The sequence below is a fragment of the Myodes glareolus genome, chromosome 1, assembly GCF_982192425.1.
Source record: "Myodes glareolus chromosome 1, mMyoGla1.1, whole genome shotgun sequence".
Classification (NCBI taxonomy): Eukaryota; Metazoa; Chordata; class Mammalia; order Rodentia; family Cricetidae; genus Myodes; species Myodes glareolus.
Genome location: NC_142026.1, coordinates 47,563,887 through 47,583,367, shown reverse-complemented (window position 1 = coordinate 47,583,367; position 19,481 = coordinate 47,563,887). Strand labels below are relative to the sequence as shown.

At 37.8% G+C, this 19,481-nt stretch overlaps 1 protein-coding gene across 4 annotated transcripts in view; it reads left to right on the top strand.

Moving 5' to 3' along the window:
* The window catches only part of Ankrd12 (ankyrin repeat domain 12), a 110,873-nt gene that overhangs the window by 79,892 nt on the left and 11,500 nt on the right, over nucleotides 1–19,481 (top strand). For all 4 annotated transcript variants that reach the window (XM_048442091.3, XM_048442094.3, XM_048442092.3 and 1 more), the window contains 2 exons: nucleotides 10,215–14,869; nucleotides 18,647–18,745. In XM_048442091.3, coding sequence (XP_048298048.3) covers nucleotides 10,215–14,869; nucleotides 18,647–18,745 — 4,754 coding nt within the window. The remainder of the gene's footprint in view (nucleotides 1–10,214; nucleotides 14,870–18,646; nucleotides 18,746–19,481) is intronic.

Genomic DNA, 19,481 nt, shown 5'->3' with positions numbered 1-19,481 from the left:
ACAGTGAAAGTTTGATGACTACTTTTTTGATTTGTATCCCCTTGATCTCCTTTTGGTGTCTTATTGTTCTAGCTAGGATCTCAAGAACTATATTGAATAGATTTGGAGAGAATGGATAATCTTGTCTTGTTTCTGATTTCAGTGGGATCACTGGGAGTTTCTCTCCATTTAGTTGGATGTTGGTTGTTGGCTTGGTGTATATTGCCTTAATTATGTTTAGGTATGTTCCTTGTATCCCTGCTCTCTCCAAGACCTTCATCATGAAGGAATGTTATATTTTGTCAAAAGCTTTTTCGGCACCTAATGAGATGATCATGTTGTTTTTATTTTTCAGTTTGTTTATATGGTGGATTACGTTGACAGATTTTCATATGTTGAACCATCCCTGCATCTCTGGTATGAAGCCGACTTGATCATGGTGGATGATGGTTCTGATGTGTTCTTGGATTCGATTTGCCAGTATTTTATTTAGTATTTTTGCTTCAATGTTCATGAGTGAGATTGGTTTATAATTCTCTTTCTTAGTAATGTCTTTCTGTGGTTTGGGTATCAGGGTAATTGTAGCCTCATAAAAAGAGTTTGGCAATGTTCCTTCTGTTTCTGTTGTGTGGAATAATTTGAGGAGTATTGCTAATAGTTCTTCTTTTCTAGTCTTGTAGTATTCTGAGCTGAAACCATGGCCAAGATCAAAAGCACTGTTGACAACTTATGCTGGAAAGGTTGTGGGGGAAAGGGAACACTTCTGCATTGCTGGTGGGAATGCAAGCTGGTACAACCCCTTTGGATGTCAGTGTGGTGATTTCTCAGAAAATTAGGAAACAACCTTCCTCAAGACCCAATAATACCACTTTGGAGTATATATCCGAAAGATGCTCAATCGAGCCACAAGGACATGTGCTCAACTATGTTCATAGCAGCTTTGTTTATCATAGCCAGAACCTGGAAACAACCTAAATGCCCCCCTGACCAAAGAATGGATAAGGAAAATGTGGTATGTTTACACATTTATACATGTGCTGAGTACTACACAGCAGAAAAAAATAATGACATCTTGAATTTTGCAGGAAAATGGATGGAGCTAGAAAACATTATTTTGAGTAAGGTAACCCAGACACAGGAAGATAGTTGTCACATGTACCCACTCATGGGTGGTTTTTAAACGTAAAGCAAAGAAAACCAGCCTACAAACCACAATCCCAGAAAACCTAGACAACAATGAGAGCACTAAGAGAGACTTACATAGATCTAATCTACATGGGAAGTAGAAACTATAAAAAGACAAAATCTCCTGAGTAAATTTGGAGCATTGGAACCTTGGGGGAGGGTTGAAGGTGGAAGGGGAAAGGCAGGTAAGGGAGCAGAGAAAAATGTAGAGCCAAATAAAAGTTTTTTTAAAAAGGAAAGAAAAATAACAATGACAAAAGTTACTATTTTGTATGTGTATGAGTGTTTTGGCTGCATACATTGTCTGTGCCCCATATGCATATTGTTTGGTACCACTGGAGGCCTGGAGAGGGCATCATATCATCTGGAACTGGAATGACAGATGGTTATAAGACACCATGTGGGTGCTGGGAGTTGAACTTGGGTTTTTCTGGAAGACTGGTCACTGCATTTAACCACTGAGTCATCTCTCCAACCCCTTGCCCATAATTTTTAAATACGCACTGCCACAATATATTTTAATATTTATTTATTATGAAAGAGGTATGCATATATCATGACATGTCTGTAGAGGTCAGAGAACAACTTATACTAATTGATTTTTCCCCTTTCATCATGGCACAAACTTATGTCAGCATTCTTGGAAGCAGCAATTTTACCCTCTGAGTTGACTCTCCAACTCCTGCCTTTTAAATTTTTTATGTCTTGGTGCAATTTTTAAATTTACAATTTGTAAATTTATTCAGTATTAATCATCTACTACATGCTAAGCACAGAATTCTATTATGAAGTTATAGGCTATTATAAATGTTTTATAAACTTTTTAAACTTACTTTTATTTTGTGTATGTGTGCATGTTTGATTGTGTGTGCACCAAGTTCATTCACATGCTCATGGGGGCCAGAAGTGGGTGATGCATCCCCTGGAGCTTGAATTAGAGGTCTGTGAGCTCTGAGCTGCCATGTCGGTGCCTGGAAATTAACTCAGGTTCTATAGAAGAGCAGTCAGTGCTCTTAACTGCTGGGCCATCTCTCCAGCCCTGTTATATGCTTTTATATGTATATAGAAAGTTATTTACTGTGTGAGCTTGCACATATGCTTAAGGATTTATTAGAATATACAGAGCACATTAGAGGTGTTGTGGAACAGATACCACTCCATCTACCCATTACCTCTTCTTGAAAATGAACAGTTCCCATTCTAGATAATTGGTATTAACATGTACACCTTTAAGAATGGTGCAAGCCATATGTTAGGAGATGAATGGGAGTTAACATCTTTCTCAAACGACTCAATAAAGTAAGTACTAATGCAAACATTTAGTGAGGACAAATCACCTTTTCTTCCTCTGAGCAGATAGCTCTAATATATGTTTATGTATATTTGTACATGTGTGTATTGCTTCCTGTATATGAATCTTGACTCTGCATTTAATCATGAATCTAAAATATTTCCTAGTGACAAGTTTATGGAAAATAATGAATAAGTGATTAAAATCTATAGAAGTATGCATGGACATTGTAGGGAAAAGAAATAGCATGCTATTGTGGCTAATAGACATAGCAAGAAGGAATGAAAGGTGAGAGTTTATAGAATACACTGAAGTCAGAAAAGGCATGCTTGTTTCTTAGTGTGTAGTTGTGAGCAGATTTTCAATGGTTCTGCTTGCTTCTCCTTTCATTGGTATTGTAAGAGTTGTTGTTCCAAAGGTCAGAAGTTTGCTTAACAAATAAGAAGGGCAGCTGGGTTGTGGTGGCACTCACCTTTAATCCCAGCACTTGGGAGTCAGAGGCAGGTAGATCTTCTTGAATTCAAGGCCAGCCTGGTCTACAGAGTGAGTTCCAGGACAACAAAAAAAGAAGGGTAGAAGTAATTTATAGTAGTGAATGTAATGGTTCAAGAATTTGAAAAAGTGTTTTTTGCTATCCTTGAAGTTATTTTATCCTAAAATGGGAAACTCTAAGATGAGAAGACATGCATTGTGGTCTATAATTCTGACCATAAAGTAGCTTCATCTAGGCAAAACTTTGGGCAGAGTAAGATAGGAAATAAAGGATGGCTTTAAGCATAGCCTGCTGACCAAAACTTCAATGTTGAAATTGAAACTTGAAGATTTAAGGGTTGCAAATGAATCATAGGGTTTTTTAAAATTACAATTAATATTGTGTGTATGAATGTGGACACATGTGTCACAGCACATCTTTAGAGGTCACAAGACAAATTCTGGGAACTGGTCCTCTCCCTCTATCATCCAGAGATTAAGGACCCGTTGTCAGGCTTGGGCAGCAGCCACCTTTACACAGAGCCATCTCCTGGACCTAATGTAAGGAGGTTTGCATTGAGTAAAAAAGATTCACTGTTACACCAGAAATAGACAGTGGTAGCTTCAAGTCAGTAGTTGTGGAAGCAAAAATGTGAATTGACTCTTTTTAGTCCTGATTTTTAAGGTAGCAGAAAAGAACACCGGAAGTTGATCCATTTAAATTTCCGAGGAAAGATGAGAGAGTGACTGCGGATTCTATTAAGTACATCATAACTCTTACATGATATTGACAGAATAACTGTTTCTAGTATGTAATACACAAGGCAGTCTGCTCAAAAGTCCAATATTTGTTGACTTTCTTACTAGACACTTAAAGTGTAATCATTTTGTTCAATATGAATCCAAAGGTATTATATCAAAACCTTTTAGCTTGTTGTTTTATATTTTTATTGTTATTTTTATATTAGATTTTTGAGGAAAGAACTTAATATATACCTTCATCTCCCAATTTGTAACATCTGTTCTGGTTGCTTGACCATTTTTATAGTGTTCAAGAAAACATGCAGTTGGGTGTGGTGGCACACGCCTTTAATCCTAGGAGGCAGAGGCAGACTGGTCTATAGAGTGAGTTACAGGACAACCAGGGCTACATAAACACTGTCTTGAAAAACCAAAGAAAAAGAAAAGCTGCAATTTATGGAGAGCTCAGTAGACAGGGCCAAAACTTATAAGAGAACTTAGATGCACTTAACCATTCTTTAAATGTCTCCAGTCTTGTTTTCAGTTTTCACTCAGACTACCTTGAGCTATGCAAGAACAACTTTGAAATGTATTTAAGAGTATTAGCTAAAAATAAAATGCAGAATTTTTTTACGGTCAGGAAAGATATACTAACATTTTAAATGAAATATTTTACAGTTGCATGTTTCTTGTTTTCCTATTTTTTAGACATAAGATGTTGAAGACAAGTTGAGTTAAAAACTTTACAAGATTTTTTTTGTCAGAAACAATTTTTTTAAATATATTTTAAATACAAATTCAAATTTGATGATTAAGGATACTCTAAATACTAAAAAAGTTTTAAACAAAATGACAAAATAACTTAGTATAATGATAACCAATGGCATTTAAACATTTTTATTTAATATTTTTTCATATACAAAAACACCAGATGGTGGTAGCACATGCCTTTAATCCCAACACTTTGGGAGGTAGAGACAGGCAGATCTCTTTGACTTTGAGGCTAGCCTGATCCGCAGAGCTAGTTCCAGGACAGCCAGGGCTACAATGAGAAACCCTGTCTCAAAAAACAAAACAACCAAATTTTTTTTTGCAGAATATATTTTGATTGTGTGTTTTTTCCTTCTGGAACTTTTCCCGGGTCTTCCCCGCTTCCCTATCAACTCAGCTTCGTGTTCTCTCCCCTTCAAAACAAAAAAGAAAGATCCAATAAGATAAAATTTCCAGAACAGAACAAAAACGCCACAACAACAATTATGGAGTCCATTTTGTATTGGCCAACTATCTTTGGGCATGTTACCCTGGAATGTGGTTGATATATTCTTTGGTGCTGTGTTGGAGAAAACTGGTTTTTCTTTTTCCAGAGGATATCAGTTACAAATAGATTCTTGGTTTAGGGGTGGTACCTTATCTGGCTTGAACCTGTGCAGACCCTGTGCATGTTGCCACAGCCCCTATGAGTTCATGTGTGCCCCAGTCCTGTTGTCTCTGGAAGACAGTTTCCATTTCCTCTGATTTTAAAGTCTTTCTGCTTCTTCTTGAGCATAGATCCTTGAGCCTTAAGGGAATGGGTTCAGTGAAGATGTCCCATTTAGAATAAGTGCTCCAGAGTTGCTCACTCAGCACACTGTTCAGTTGTGGGTCTCTTAATTCCCATCTGCTGGGAGAAGCTTCTCTGAGGAAGGTTGAGTTAGGCACTGATCTATGGGTATTAGCAGAATTATAGTAGTAGGTTTTGCCCAGGCCCATGACTCATCTAGTCTCAGGTTCTTAGCTTCTTTCACAATGGTCAGTATAAGTTCTTTCTCGTGGTGTGGGCTTTAAATCCAATTAAAAAGGAGTCAGTTACCCTTACATTTATGCCACTATTGCACCAGTTTATCTTTCAGGCCGGTGGTTATTGTAGGTCTCGTGATTTGTAGCTAGGTGGCACTGACTACCCCTGGGGGTGTACAGACTACCTTCTAGCACCATGAATGCTAGTCAGTAGGAACTGAGCTTCTAATTGAGCACCAGCTCAACTTCTTCATGTTTGGTGACTTAGGTAAGTGTTGTCTACCTCAGTAGAGCCTTTCCATCTGGTTGTGTGTGGAGAGCAACTAATAACCTTGACTACAGCCTGTGATGTTGAGGGGGGGAGGTCATCACAGGACCCTAACCATGGCCATTTTGACAATAGGAATTTGAGGATTTGGAGATTTTAGATGGTTTACTTAACATAGCGAACATATGCCTAAAACAACAACAACAGCAAAAAAAAAAAAATGGAAGATCCTTTTGAAGTGATTCTTCCACTGGTATCCAGGACCAGGTGGATCTTGTCCTCAGTATAATGAATTCAAAGCTAAGTCTGCTTAAGGAAGGGAAGATTTTGTCACCTTGGTCTACACACATTCTACTCACACAGTAACACCATAAGGGAAGTGGTTGGTCTTGGCTCAGGACCCCAGATAAGGCCAAGAAATATGAGTAGAATATTCCTGATTAGTGTATGACTCAGAGTCCAGAACCAGATGGATTCATGGAAATATTTCATTATTATATGGATATTGGTTAATATCAGGCTAAATTCTTTACATTGGGATTTATAGGGTTTTTCAGAATAATATACGTATTAAAAATGTGAGGAAACAAAGACCCATTTGCATTGGAAGGTATTCGTTTAGTATGTGAATCAGGATCATAAATGACAATCCTTACAGCTCTTAAGTACTGCATGTATATATGGTAACTTCACTAGTGTATATATTCCAAGCTGCTCATAAACATACAATGTCAGTACATGAATAAGATCATCCATTCTAATCATATAAAAATAATAATATATTACTATGGTAGGCATAGGGCCAGAAGAAATTATGTCGTATCTGACGTTAAAAAGAAGTAACATACATAAAAAATAAGCTCATGAGTCCTCATAAAAACCTGCATTACCACCACATCTGTTGATGAACTGAACACAGCCTTGCGGTGACAGAAGTAATGACATATGTTTTGCTAGAAACCTGAAAATACAGAAAAGCTTTTAGAAAATCATGTTCATCCAACCACAGTTTCTTTTTTAAAAATAATTTATTTAATTTTATGGGCATTCGTGTGAAGGTGCCAGATCCCCAGGAACTTGAGTCACAGACAGTTGTGTGTTGCCATATGGGTGTTGGGAATTGAACCTGGGTACTCTGGAAAAACAACCAGTGTTCTTAACCGCTAAGCCATCTCTCCAGCTCCCCAACCACAGTTTCTTACAGATACCATTTTGGTATGTTCCCCTGTCTTCTTCTATACTCACATTGGCACATTGCTATTCCAAAGAATAGTGTATGCCACTTTTTCTCAACATTATTAAATTTGTCTGTACTATCAAATAGTTGAATATTCCTTAAGTAAAGGAATCATATGAAATGTTTGCATATTAAGTATAATAAGTTTATCACAGTGATAATAACTGGAAAAATGGCTCAGTGGGTAAAATACTTGCTGCACTCAGAGCCCCTGTAAAAACGGTGTGTGGGAGTTTACAGCTGTAACTGCAGTACTGAGTTGAGGGGTAGAGACAGGAGGGGTTGGGGAGCTCGCAAGGCAGCCAGTCTAGCCTGAAGGGTGAACTCCAGGGTTAGTGTGACACTGCCTCCAAAAAGTGGGTGGGGAGCAGAGAAAAGATTGAGAAAGACATTCTAGTGTCTGTGTCTGGCCTCTGTACATACCCACTCAGGCAGCGACACTCCACATATGTGAACACACATACATGACACAAACAACGATGTGCTGAGCAATTGTGTAGCTCAGCGGTAGAATGTCTGGCATATCTGTGACCCTGTTTGATAAATTATATTACCATCAAATTTCAAAAGAAAGTGTCTACTGTCTTTAAATGAAAAAAAAAATGATATACTCGAGGTTCTGTGATTTCGCTGCTTATTTTATGTAATCATTGCTAATCCACACTTGAAATTCTTACTCTTCTTCTCCGAGAAATACACTGCTCTGCTAAGCTAGCATTGTGAGTGTTACTGTGGAAGTGGTGTCCCCTCAACAGCTACCATGCTTTATGATGTGTGGAGCTCAGGCAGTCTTTGCTGTTGAAGGCAGGAGCTGTGTGCTTTTCAGGGTGCTTTCCCAACACTCCCGAAGAACATTTTCCTGGGGACTTCGGGGACAGAAGTTATTTCCAGTGAGACTAATAGTACAGTGAGAAACTAAGTAGAAATCATAAAGAAATGAAGTTTTTGAAAACTGCAAGGGGAGGAAAATTCTTGGGTTGAAAATATAAACAAGGGGGCTGGAGAGATGGCTGGACAGTTAAGAGCACTGACTGCACATCTAGAGAACCCAGGTTCAATTCCCAATACCCACATGGCAGCCCGTTAACTGTCTTTGACTTCCATTTCCAGAAGACCTGACACCCTCGCATCAGACATATGTGAAGGAAAAACGCAAATGCATATAAAAGATAAAATTTAAAAAAACCCTTCTTTTAAAAAAGAAGAAAATATAAACTGGTACACTGGAGGTGGAGTTAGAAGGAATCATGGGTTCCAGACCATCATGGGCTACAATGAAACCCTCTCTTAAATGTTAAAAATAGGAGCTAGAGAGATGTGGTTAAGAGCACTGATCAATCCCAATATTTGGGAGGCAGAGACAGGCAGATCTCTGTGCGTTTGAGGCCAGCCTGGTCTACAGAGTGAGTTCTAGGACAGCCAAGGCTACACAGAGAAACCCTGCCTCAAAATAAAAAAATAAAAAGATAAAAAAGCAAAGCAAGGCACTGTGCTTATTGCTCTAAAAAGAAAGATACAGTGAAATAGATTCTACCAAGGCTTTCATTGTATTTCTACAACAGGTTGGCTAATTTTGTTTTGTTTTTGAGACAAGGTCGCACTGTGTTACCTTGGCTGGTCTAGCAGGCTGGCATGGAACTCACAGAGGTGGAGCGCCGCTTGCCTTTGCCTTTATTAAAGAGGCAAATGGGTCATGAGAGCTCACTGGTCTGCCAGTCTAGCAAACATGAGAGACGCTGCTGCAAACCCTGTGGAGAATGGTAGAGAGAAGCACCTGACACCTACCTGGCCCTGCGTGCTTGTAGGTGGTCGCCTGTGCTCACACAGTGTCAGCCCGGGGGTCTTGGGTTTAGTTTTATTGGGGAGGAGGTTGCTTTGTCTTTAGATGGATCTTCGTAGGTAGCAATACTGATTTTTCTTCATTTCCAAAGTACGGGATTACAGACGTGGGCTAAAAACTACTGACTAAAAACTTGATTTTGATTTAAAAAAACTATAGTGAAGTACATTCTACCAAGGCTTTGTTTGTATTTATACAACAGTTTGGATGTAATTTGGTTTGGTTTTTGAGACAGGGTCTCATTATGTGGCCTTGGCTGGCCAAAAACTCACTTTGGTAGACCAGGCTTGCCTGGAACTCACAGAGATTTGCCTACTTCTGCCTCTCAAGTGCTGGGATTAAAGACGTGAACTTGCCTGGTACTTAGCTATAATTTAATAAAATATTTGTGTATTGAATAATATGTAGAAAATGAGACTGTTTCTCTCAGTGTTCTAGGTCTAAACTATAGAGTAAAAAAAATTTAAGGAGCAGAGTAGTGCTTTTTGTGAATTACATATCTATTACAATCTTGATTATATAATTGGAGTCTTAATTAATATTTTTCTTATTTTCTCTACTAAATAGCCATGTTTCTAATATAGTTAAAGTTTGACAGAGTTTCTATCCTGCAGGCCTACAGCTGTTCAGTCCCAAAGAAACACACACAGGTCTATATTAATTATAAACTGGTTGGCCTATTAGCTCAGGTTTTCTTATTAACTAACTCTTATATCGTACATTCATCCATTATTCTTGTCTCTGTTAGCCACGTGGCTTGGTACTTTTTATCAGCAAGGCATTCTCATCTTGCTTCCTCTGTGTCTGAGTCACAACTACAGACTGAGCCTTTTCTCTTCTCAGAATTCTCCTGTTCTGGTCACCCCACCTATACTTCCTGCCTGGCTACTGGCCAATCAGCATTTTATTCAACCAATACAACTGACAAATCTTTAAGGGTATAAGACCATTGTCTGACAGCTGTTAAAGCCTTCCCATCATTTAAATTATTGGTCTTTGTGGCAGGCATAAAGTTCTGCTAATATATATTTTGAAAAATAAAATCTTTTTAATTTAGTGGTTCTTAATCTTTTTTATGGGGAAGAGTCAAAGAACCTTACCTAAACCATTCTCTTACCAGCACAAAAATGTATATATACATACAATTTGGAATATTTTTTACAGTAGATGTTCCCCTGAATCCAGGGTCCTCTGCTATATGTTCTCCCTCTGTATGTGTGTATATGTTCATGTCATACATTTTAATAGACATACTGTGTTTAACATGTGCTTTTAAAGAAAGTCAAGAATCTCATCATAGAGGGGCATTCTGTAAAACTGTTCTACAGTAGAACTGTTACATGTTTGTCTTGCTTACATGTGTAAGGTAATTTTATCGGAATTGTCTGATGTATTTATAAGCTATATTTTTCCTTTCTTATTCTAGATTCAGAAGAGGCTCATTCTGTAAATCCTTCTAGTGTTGATGAAAATATTGACTCAGAAACAGAGAAAGACTCTTTCATCTGTGAAAGTAAAGTTCTCCCAAGTAAAGCCCCACTCCCGTCTGCTCTTGATGAGTATGAGTTCAAAGACGATGATGAAGAAGAGTTAAGTAAAATGATCGATGACAGGCATATTCTTAGGAAAGAACAACGGAAAGAGAATGAATCTGAAGCAGAAAAGAGTGGTTTGTTTGCAAAACAGGAGAAAGCCTTTTATTCTAAATCATTTAAAACTAAAAAACAGAAGCCGTCTAGGGTTCTGTATTCCAGTACTGAAAGTTCTGATGAAGACGTTCTTCAGAACAAAAAGATTTCTACTTCATGTTCTGTCCCTGAAACATCAAATTCTGATATGCAAGCCAAGAAAGAATATGAATATAAACAGAAAGGCAAAGTTAAAAGAAAATTGAAAAATCAAAATAAAAACAAAGAGAACCAAGAGCTGAAACAAGAAAAAGAGGGGAAAGAAAACACCAGAATAACAAACTTAACTGTTAATACTGCACTGGATTGTTCAGAGAAAACCAGAGAGGAAGGCAATTTTAGGAAATCTTTTAGCCCAAAAGATGAAACTTCATTACACTTATTCCATATTTCCACTGGTAAATCCCCCAAACATTCTTGTGGATTAAGTGAAAAGCAGTCAACACCACTAAAGCAAGAACATACGAAAGTATGCATATCTCCAGGGAGCTCTGAACTGTCCTTACAGCCTGATCTTGCTCGGTATGATAGTACAGAACCTGAGTTCTTGCCAGAAAGTTCAAATGTAAAATCTTACAAGCATAAGGAAAAAAACAAACATCAGAAAGATTTCCACCTAGAATTTGGTGAAAAGTCAAATGCTAAATTAAAAGATGAGGATCATAATCCAGCATTTGAAAACTCAGAGTGCACGCTGAAAAAGATGGATAAGGAAGGCAAAACACTAAAAAAACACAAACTGAAACATAAAGAGAGGGAGAAAGAAAAGCACAAAAAAGAAGTTGAAGGTGAAAAGGAAAAATACAAAAATAAAGATAATGCTAAAGAGCTGCAGAGGAGCATTGAATTTGACAGAGAATTTTGGAAAGAGAATTTTTTTAAAAGCGATGAAACTGAGGATCTCTTTTTAAGTATGGAACATGAGTCCTTAACAGAAAAAAAATCAAAACTGGAAAAAAACATGAAAGATGACAAATTAACTAAGGAAAAACATGTCTCTAAAGAGAGGAACTTTAAAGAAGAACGGGAAAAGACTAAAAAGGAAAATGAAAAATTCCTTAGGGAAGAAAAGCTAAAGGAAGAAAGAGAGAGTGTATCCACAGAGAAAGAGATGGAGTGTAGTTCTGTGGGTGCCAGTATAAACCAGGAATCTGTAGGAGCACATTCAGTGGAAAAGGAAATGGACATTGAGAAACAAGAAAAGCATACAAAAGAAAGGGAAAAATCTGACAGACGATTTCAAATTAAGGAAAAAGAGGGTGACAAGACTGAAAGAAAATTTTTTGAAAAAGAAAAGAAGATGAAACATGAACATAAATCAGATAAAGAGAAATTGGATTTTAGTGAATGTGCTGACAGAGTAAAAGAAAAAGACAAGCTGTGTCCACATCAGACAGAAAGGTGTCAGAAAGAAGGGGAGAAGATGAAAAACATGATTAAAAAAACTGATGACAGAGAGAGGAACAGAGAAAAAGCTGATAGAAAGCATGACAAAGAAAAACCCGAAAAAGAGAGGTGTTTAGCAGAAAGCAAAGAAAAGCACTTGGAGAAAAAAAAGTCTGATAATAGTGAATATACTAAGTCAGAAAAGGTCAGAAGTAAAGACAGGGAAGGAGAGAAGAAGGAAAAATTTAGAGATAAAGAAAGTATAAATGTAACTAACTCCAGGCATTTACAAGAAGAGAAAAGGTCAAGTATAGGAGACAGTAGTAGTAAAATCCAACATGAGAAAACTATGTCCCTTAAAGAAAAGGCAAGGGATGAACCTTTGAAAACTCCAGATGGAAAAGAGAAAGATAAAAAAGACATAGACAGATACAAAGAACGAGACAAACGTAAAGACAAAATCCAACTAAATACTTTAATCAAACTAAAGTCTGAAACAGATAAGCCTAAACCTAAATCATCACCAGTCTCAAAAGACGTCCGACCTAAAGAGAAGAGGTTAGTGAATGATGATCTCATGCAGACAAGTTTTGAACGAATGCTCAGCCTTAAAGACCTAGAAATAGAACAGTGGCACAAAAAGCATAAGGAAAAAATTAAGCAAAAAGAAAAAGAACGATTAAGAAATCGTACTTGTTTAGAACTTAAAGTAAAAGATAAAGAAAAAACAAAGCATATGCCCACTGAATCAAAAAATAAAGAATTTACCAGGTCAAGAAGTTCAGAATTGACTGATGTTTATAATAAGGAGAAACAGTCTAAAGATGTTGGAAGTAATAGATCACAGTCTGTTGACACCAAAAATGTACTGAATTTAGCGAAGTCATCCTTTATTTCAGAGAACAGCTCAAACCGCTCTCCTAGGTCAGAAAGCGAGAGGCTGGGTCTTAGCTCCAGGTCTGTTTCCATGATTTCTGTTGCTAGTTCAGAAGATTCTTGCCACACAGTGACAACCCCACGGCCTCTTGTTGAATATGACTCTGACTTTATGTTAGAGGGCTCAGAATCTCAGTTGTCTTTTTCCCAGTCACCTTTTTTGCCAAATGCCAAATCTCCAGCCCTTTATGAAAGGGAGCTGGAGAGCCTTACTGACCTGCCAGAACGACTTAAGCCACCATGTCCAAGCAGACTTCCAGTGTGCCATCTCAGGTCATCTTCTGTGGAAGATGTTAAACTAATAACCAATGAAGTGAGGCCTGCTGTAGAAATAAGAAGATGTAGCATGCCCTCCGTCATCTGTGAACCCACAAAACATTTCCAGATAGCAGAAGAAAGCAACCAAGGCAGCTTAGCTGTGCCAAGAGAGACTTGTCCTTCTCCCAAACATGAAGTATCTTCAATGCCAGAAAGAGGCCTTCCGCATTTATCTGACTTACACCCCAACTTTACAGGTTCTCCAACTACGACTGTAAACAGCAGGTATATTCCATCTGATACAAATGTAATCAAGAGTGCTAGTGTTGTGGGTACTTTAATGGACAGTCCAATGCACTTGGAACCATCTAATCAGGTTGGAGTAATCCAAAATAAATCATGGGAGATGCCTGTTGATAAGCTGGAGTCTTTAAGCACCAATGACTTTATATGCCCAGATTCTGGTACAGCTGATCAAGATTCCTCTGCTCAGAGTTTCTGTAATTCAGAAAGCAAAATGTTAAGAGAACAAAGTACTGACTGTTTATCCCTGCACCAGGCTGAAGTGCCGGGAAACTCAGGTCCTCAGGATTCAGCATCTTTTCTGTCTTCACCGCAACTATGCTCTTTTTCCAACCAGTCACAGTCAGATGCTGAGTGTGCTTCTAAACCTGTGTCTTTGTCATATGCTGCCAATCAAGAACCAAGTATTTTACAACAGAAAAATGCAGCTCATATGATTAGCTCTGTAATAGATAACGATAATAACTTTACAAAGGATGTGGAAAATACGTTTGTCCTAGCAGACATTCAGAAGACGAATTCTTTTGTACCAGCTTACTCTGAAAGCACTATTCAAGAAACACTCCCAGCCTTTGAGAAGGCAAATACTTTGCTTGTATTGCCGTCAGAAAAGGACTTCAGTGGAAGTGATGCTGCTTCTCAGATCAGTACGCATTATGCATTTAGCAAACTTACTTACAAGTCTTCCAGTAGCCATGATGTTGAGAAGAGCACAGATGATGCTCATGTTATCTCACATGAAAAAGAAAGCAAACTGCAAAGTTTGGTCTTAACTCAGTTGAGTAAATGTGATTCTGATTTGTATGAAATGAATGCAGGGATGCCGAAAGGAAACCTAAATGAACAGGATAATCCAAAGCATGGTCCTGATAGTGAAAAGTATTTGCTTTCCATTGAAGATGAAGAATCTCAGCAGAGCACTTTATCAGGTGTGGAGAGCCATTCACAGCAGGCAGCCCAACCAGAGATGCACAAATATGACCAACTCATTAAAGGAGAATTAGAAGAAAGTGCCGAAGATGATAAAACTGAAAACCAAATCCCCCAAAGAATGACTAGAAACAAATCGAGCACAATGGTAAATCAAAGCAAGCAGATTCTTGCTAGCTGTACACTTTTGCCAGAAAAAGATAGTGACTCCTCCCCCAGGGGAAGAATAAGGCTCACTGAAGATGATGATCCTCAGATTCACCATCCACGGAAAAGGAAAGTGTCACGGGTCCCTCAGCCTGTGCAAGTGAGCCCCTCTTTACTACAGGCAAAGGAGAAAACGCAGCAATCTCTAGCAGCCATCGTAGATTCTCTGAAACTAGATGAGATTCAACCATACAGTTCTGAGAGAGCAAATCCATATTTTGAATATTTGCACATTAGGAAAAAAATCGAAGAAAAGCGCAAGTTACTATGTAGCGTTATTCCTCAAGCTCCTCAGTATTATGATGAATATGTAACATTTAATGGATCATATCTCCTGGATGGAAACCCCTTAAGCAAGATTTGTATTCCTACAGTAAGTAAATTGTCACTTGATACATACCTGCAATATTCCTGGGGGGATAGCTCAGTGGTCGTATACTTGTCTCATGTACATAAGGCCTTGGCTTCAGTCTTCAGTACTAGGGAGGAAACTGAATACATAATTTGAAGTTTTCTAGTAGTTAATATTTTGAAAGTAAAAAGACCTGATAGATTAATTTTATAAGTGTTAAGTCAGTATATCCGATGTGTTACTTTAATGTATAATCAAAATACAGTTATTTGAGGTATTTTACTTCTTTTTTCCACTGAATCTTTGAAGTTTGATGTATCCACATGGATTATCGTACATGTCCACCCTGACTGACAATACATCACAAAGTAGCTTCCTTACCGGGTTTTACTTCGCCTGCCCATCCTTTTGTTTTAAAGGAGACATGTTTTGATTTCTTTGATGATGAATGCTCCAGCATGGACTTGATCCCATTATTTTGTCTTCTCTAGAACCTTTCTCTATTAAATACTCCTCACCAGTATTCTTTTTTTCTGGTCTCCTTTCTTGATGGCCTATGTTTGCCCATTCAGAATAAATATACAAACAATAAGTATATGCTAAGCATTGTACTAGGAACTAGATATTGGAAATGAACAAGATAGACTTCCTAAATTGCTGCCATAGTTCCCATATTTTCTCAGTCCAGCTTTATGGTGGTCTGGGTTTCATTATAAAACATAGCTGTTGTTGGGGTATGGTGGTGCACACTATAAATCCCAAAATGGGGGAGGCAAAGGAGGCAGATCTACCTGAGTTCAAGGCCAGTCTGGTCTACTTGGAGAGTACAGGCCAGCCAGAGCTAGTTAGTGGAACCCTGTCTTTTTTTTTTTTTAAATATCTGTTGATGTATTATGAGGCTAAACATTTTGAGTGATTCTCAATTTTCTGTAGGGTGAATCTCAATTTCTTGTTGTTGCATACAAAGTCCTTTACTAGGCTTTGTCTTAGTAACTGCCCCTAGTGTACAAGAGGGTACACTGGAACCCCCTAACATAGGGACTCTTTTGCAGCATGACTTTACATGTTCTATCTTTTAATCTGGTGCCTTTGAAATGGATGAGGACAAATACTAAACATTAGCTGAGAAGTGATGCTGGTGCATTTAAAATCTTTACAGATCAATAGATAAGTAATGAACAGTAAATTTGTTATTGATATAGTCTTTCAGTTTGTTGCCCAATTTTTATTTCCTCTTAAAAAGTAAAACATTTTAACTGATATTATGTAAGCTCAGACTATAATATAAAGAACACGTTCTGTTAGAATTTGTAAGTTAGTTAGTTCTTAAACTCTTGGACATCTCATTCCCGAGAAATGGTGTGGTATAAGTCTGATTCCCGTGAAGGAATGCAGAGAGACTTCGTTAAATTAGAATTGTTTCAAATACTGCTTTAAGAGAGACAGATGATAGAAATTGAATGGTAGATACAAATTGGATATAGTATAGATTATTTTCCTCTAATGAGAATTATTAAAGCAATGGAGAACAAAGCTGTGTGGTGAAGCAAATACCCAGTTAGCATCACAAATTAAATACCTAAATTTGACTTCACACTAGTAGCTTTGTGTAGTTTTAAGTGATTGACTCCACTTCTCTTCTGATTATCTTTCTCCCTCCACATTTTCTCCACCGTTCGTCTATATACTTAGCTCTTCTTTCAGAATGCTCACATACTGTGCTCTCAAAGAACCAGCAGCCCCAGTTTTAACTGAGTGGTCTTCCTCTGTGTTGCTTGAGACAACTGCATACCTACAAGAGATGGTAGTATTAAAGCAATAGCACAAACCTCATTTCTTTAAACTTAAAACAACTCACAGACACAAAAAATTAATGTGTTTTTGCAGTTAGAGGCCTGAACAGTTACCCCAAATAAGCTGTTGCCTTATAGATGTCCACACTGTTCTGTTGAGACCTTGTGAAGATGAATTCTGGTTCCTCGGAAGTCCTGCGTGCTAGTTAGAAATACAAAGTCTTTACAAATCTAACTTTGATTTTTTTTTTTTGGAAAGAACTTTTCTCTATGCTCTCTTGTGATCATTGTAGCACTACCATAGGAATTTGATGTCCTACCTTCTAATGGAGTCAACAGACTATCTCATGTTAGGAGATAACTTACCTTTCCCTAGTAGGCCAACAATAGTCATAACAAGGATATGAAAAGGAAAACGCAGAGAGAATATTCAGGGTCATAGATTGTTGCCAGACTTGCCTGTCTATATTAGTAGTAAATTGCCAACTTCGTCTGGAATTAATCAGAAAGCATAATCCGTTGTAATACCAAGTTAGAAATGAACTGATAACTTTGGAATAACACAAAGTTGTGTGGGATGTTGTATACAATTAAAGTTCGGGCTGGAGAGATGGCTCAGCGGTTAAGAGCTCTGCTCTTCCAGAGGTCCTGAGTTCAATTCCCAACAACCATGTGGTGTCTCACAACCACCTTTTATGAGATCTGGTGCCCTCGTCTGGCCTACAGGCAGGATACTGTATAAATAAATAAATAAATAAATAAATAAATAAATAAATAAATAAATAGAAAGTTCATTGCGTAGTTTTATCTACTTTTTTATGAGAGAGTTCATTAACACCAAGGTTTTTTCCTGTTTTATTCTTATCAAGTCTACAAAGAGACTTTGCTTATTAAACTGAAGCACTGCTGTTGTCTTTAAGAATGCTTCTATTTTTGTACCAGCTTTTCTGTTTCTGTGACCCTCATCTCTTCCTGTTTGGGAGCTATAACTGATGCTCTAAAATAGCTCTGCAGTAATTAACTTTTTAGTCCTAATGATTTGCTCTTTGAAAATTTGCAGTGGCCTAAATATCAAAACATCTAAACATAATGGAATGTCTTGCTAGGTTTAAACAATTGGAACTGACTAAAAAGTTTTACTCAGTTGAATAATGGCTTTTTTCATCAGAAAGAATCACTGTGGTAAATAAGCTGACAGTATTTAGTTTGCCTTAAAAAGTCTGTGTTTCAATTCAGCATTTTCTGAATCCATTGCTTTAGGCAGAGATTATGTTAGTGGGTGCATGTGGCAAAGACTCATCACTTCATGGCATCCGGGAAAGGGAACTGGAAGATACTCCACCTCCACTCCCAGGTCTCTTTTTACAGTCCTGCCACCTTTCAGTAGTTTATTCAGATTTTGTTTTGAACAGACTTGAGTTTGATTGAACTGTTGATTAGGGCAGAGCCCTCATAACCTAATTGTCTTAGAAAGCTTCTGTTGTCAGGTTGGTAAACCTGGGAAGAAGGAACCCCAAATGAAGAGTCTCCTCCCTCAGATTGGCTTGTGGACATGCATATTGGGGATTTCTTGATTGGTAATTGATGGAGGAGAGTTCAGCCCACTAAGTGGTACCCTCCTTACACACGTGGGCCTTGCCTGTATAAGAAAAATATCTAAGCAAGCCAGTAAGCAGCATGCATCCATTGGTTTCTCTTTCTAGCTCCTGTCTTGAGTTCTTGCCTTGGCTTCCCTCAGTGAACTGTAACCCATAAGCCAAATAAACCCTTCCCTCCCTAGGTTGCTTTTGGTCAGTGTTTTGTCACAGCAATAGAGAAGAAAACTGAAACAATTACTTCTATGCATATCTGATTGACACAAGTATTCCTTACTAATCCTCTAAGAGTCTCAGTCTAATCAAGTTGACAAAATTATCCATCACAGAATATATTGTTTAATTCATGAAATGTCAGGTTTTAAGTTACACACTGAAAGTTTAGTTGTTTCTATGTGCTTTCTAATTAGATTACACCACCACCTTCGCTGTCAGATCCACTTAAAGAGCTCTTTCGGCAACAGGAAGTAGTAAGAATGAAACTGCGTTTGCAACATAGTATCGAACGGGTAAGGCACCCTCAAATATAAATGTATGTAAAAATGACCTATGGCTTTTCATTGGTAGATATCACCCATTTATTACCATTTGGGAAAATGCTGTGATTTTCTTCTCGTATGCTCATCTAATTGAAGGGAGAATTTTATACCTATCTTAGGATAGTTGCTTCCTTATTATAACTCATGCTAAAGTATGTTTTTATATTTAAAAATCTCTGTGATGTATCATTTGTTAAACTTGTTTCTAGTAGAACATTTAGAATTCTAAATTTTTGAATGCTTTTGGGCATACCAGTCACTTCAGGGCTAATGGGAGAGCCTAGATTTACTCATCTTTTTACTATACCCTAGTATCTAATTTTCAGTAGTTTTGTTTGGTTTGTTTTTTTTTTAGATAGGGTTGCCCTGTGTTTCCCTGGTTTTCCTGGAACTCACTGTGCATACCAGGCTGATCTAGATCTCATAGAGATCTGCCTGCCTCTGCCTTCTGAATGCTGGAATTAAAAGTGTGCACTGCCACCACCTGGCTGATAGTTAGTCTTGACACGAAAGAATTAAAAAAAAAATGGCAAACTGGTACTGGAGGGATGGTCCAGTAGTTAAGAAAACCATTGCTATTCTTGTAGAGCACAAGGATTCAAATCCAAATATCCACATAGTGGCTCACACCGTCTAACTCCTGTTCTGGAGGATCCAAAGCTACCTTCTAATCTTCCACAGGCACCAGGCACACATGTGGTACACA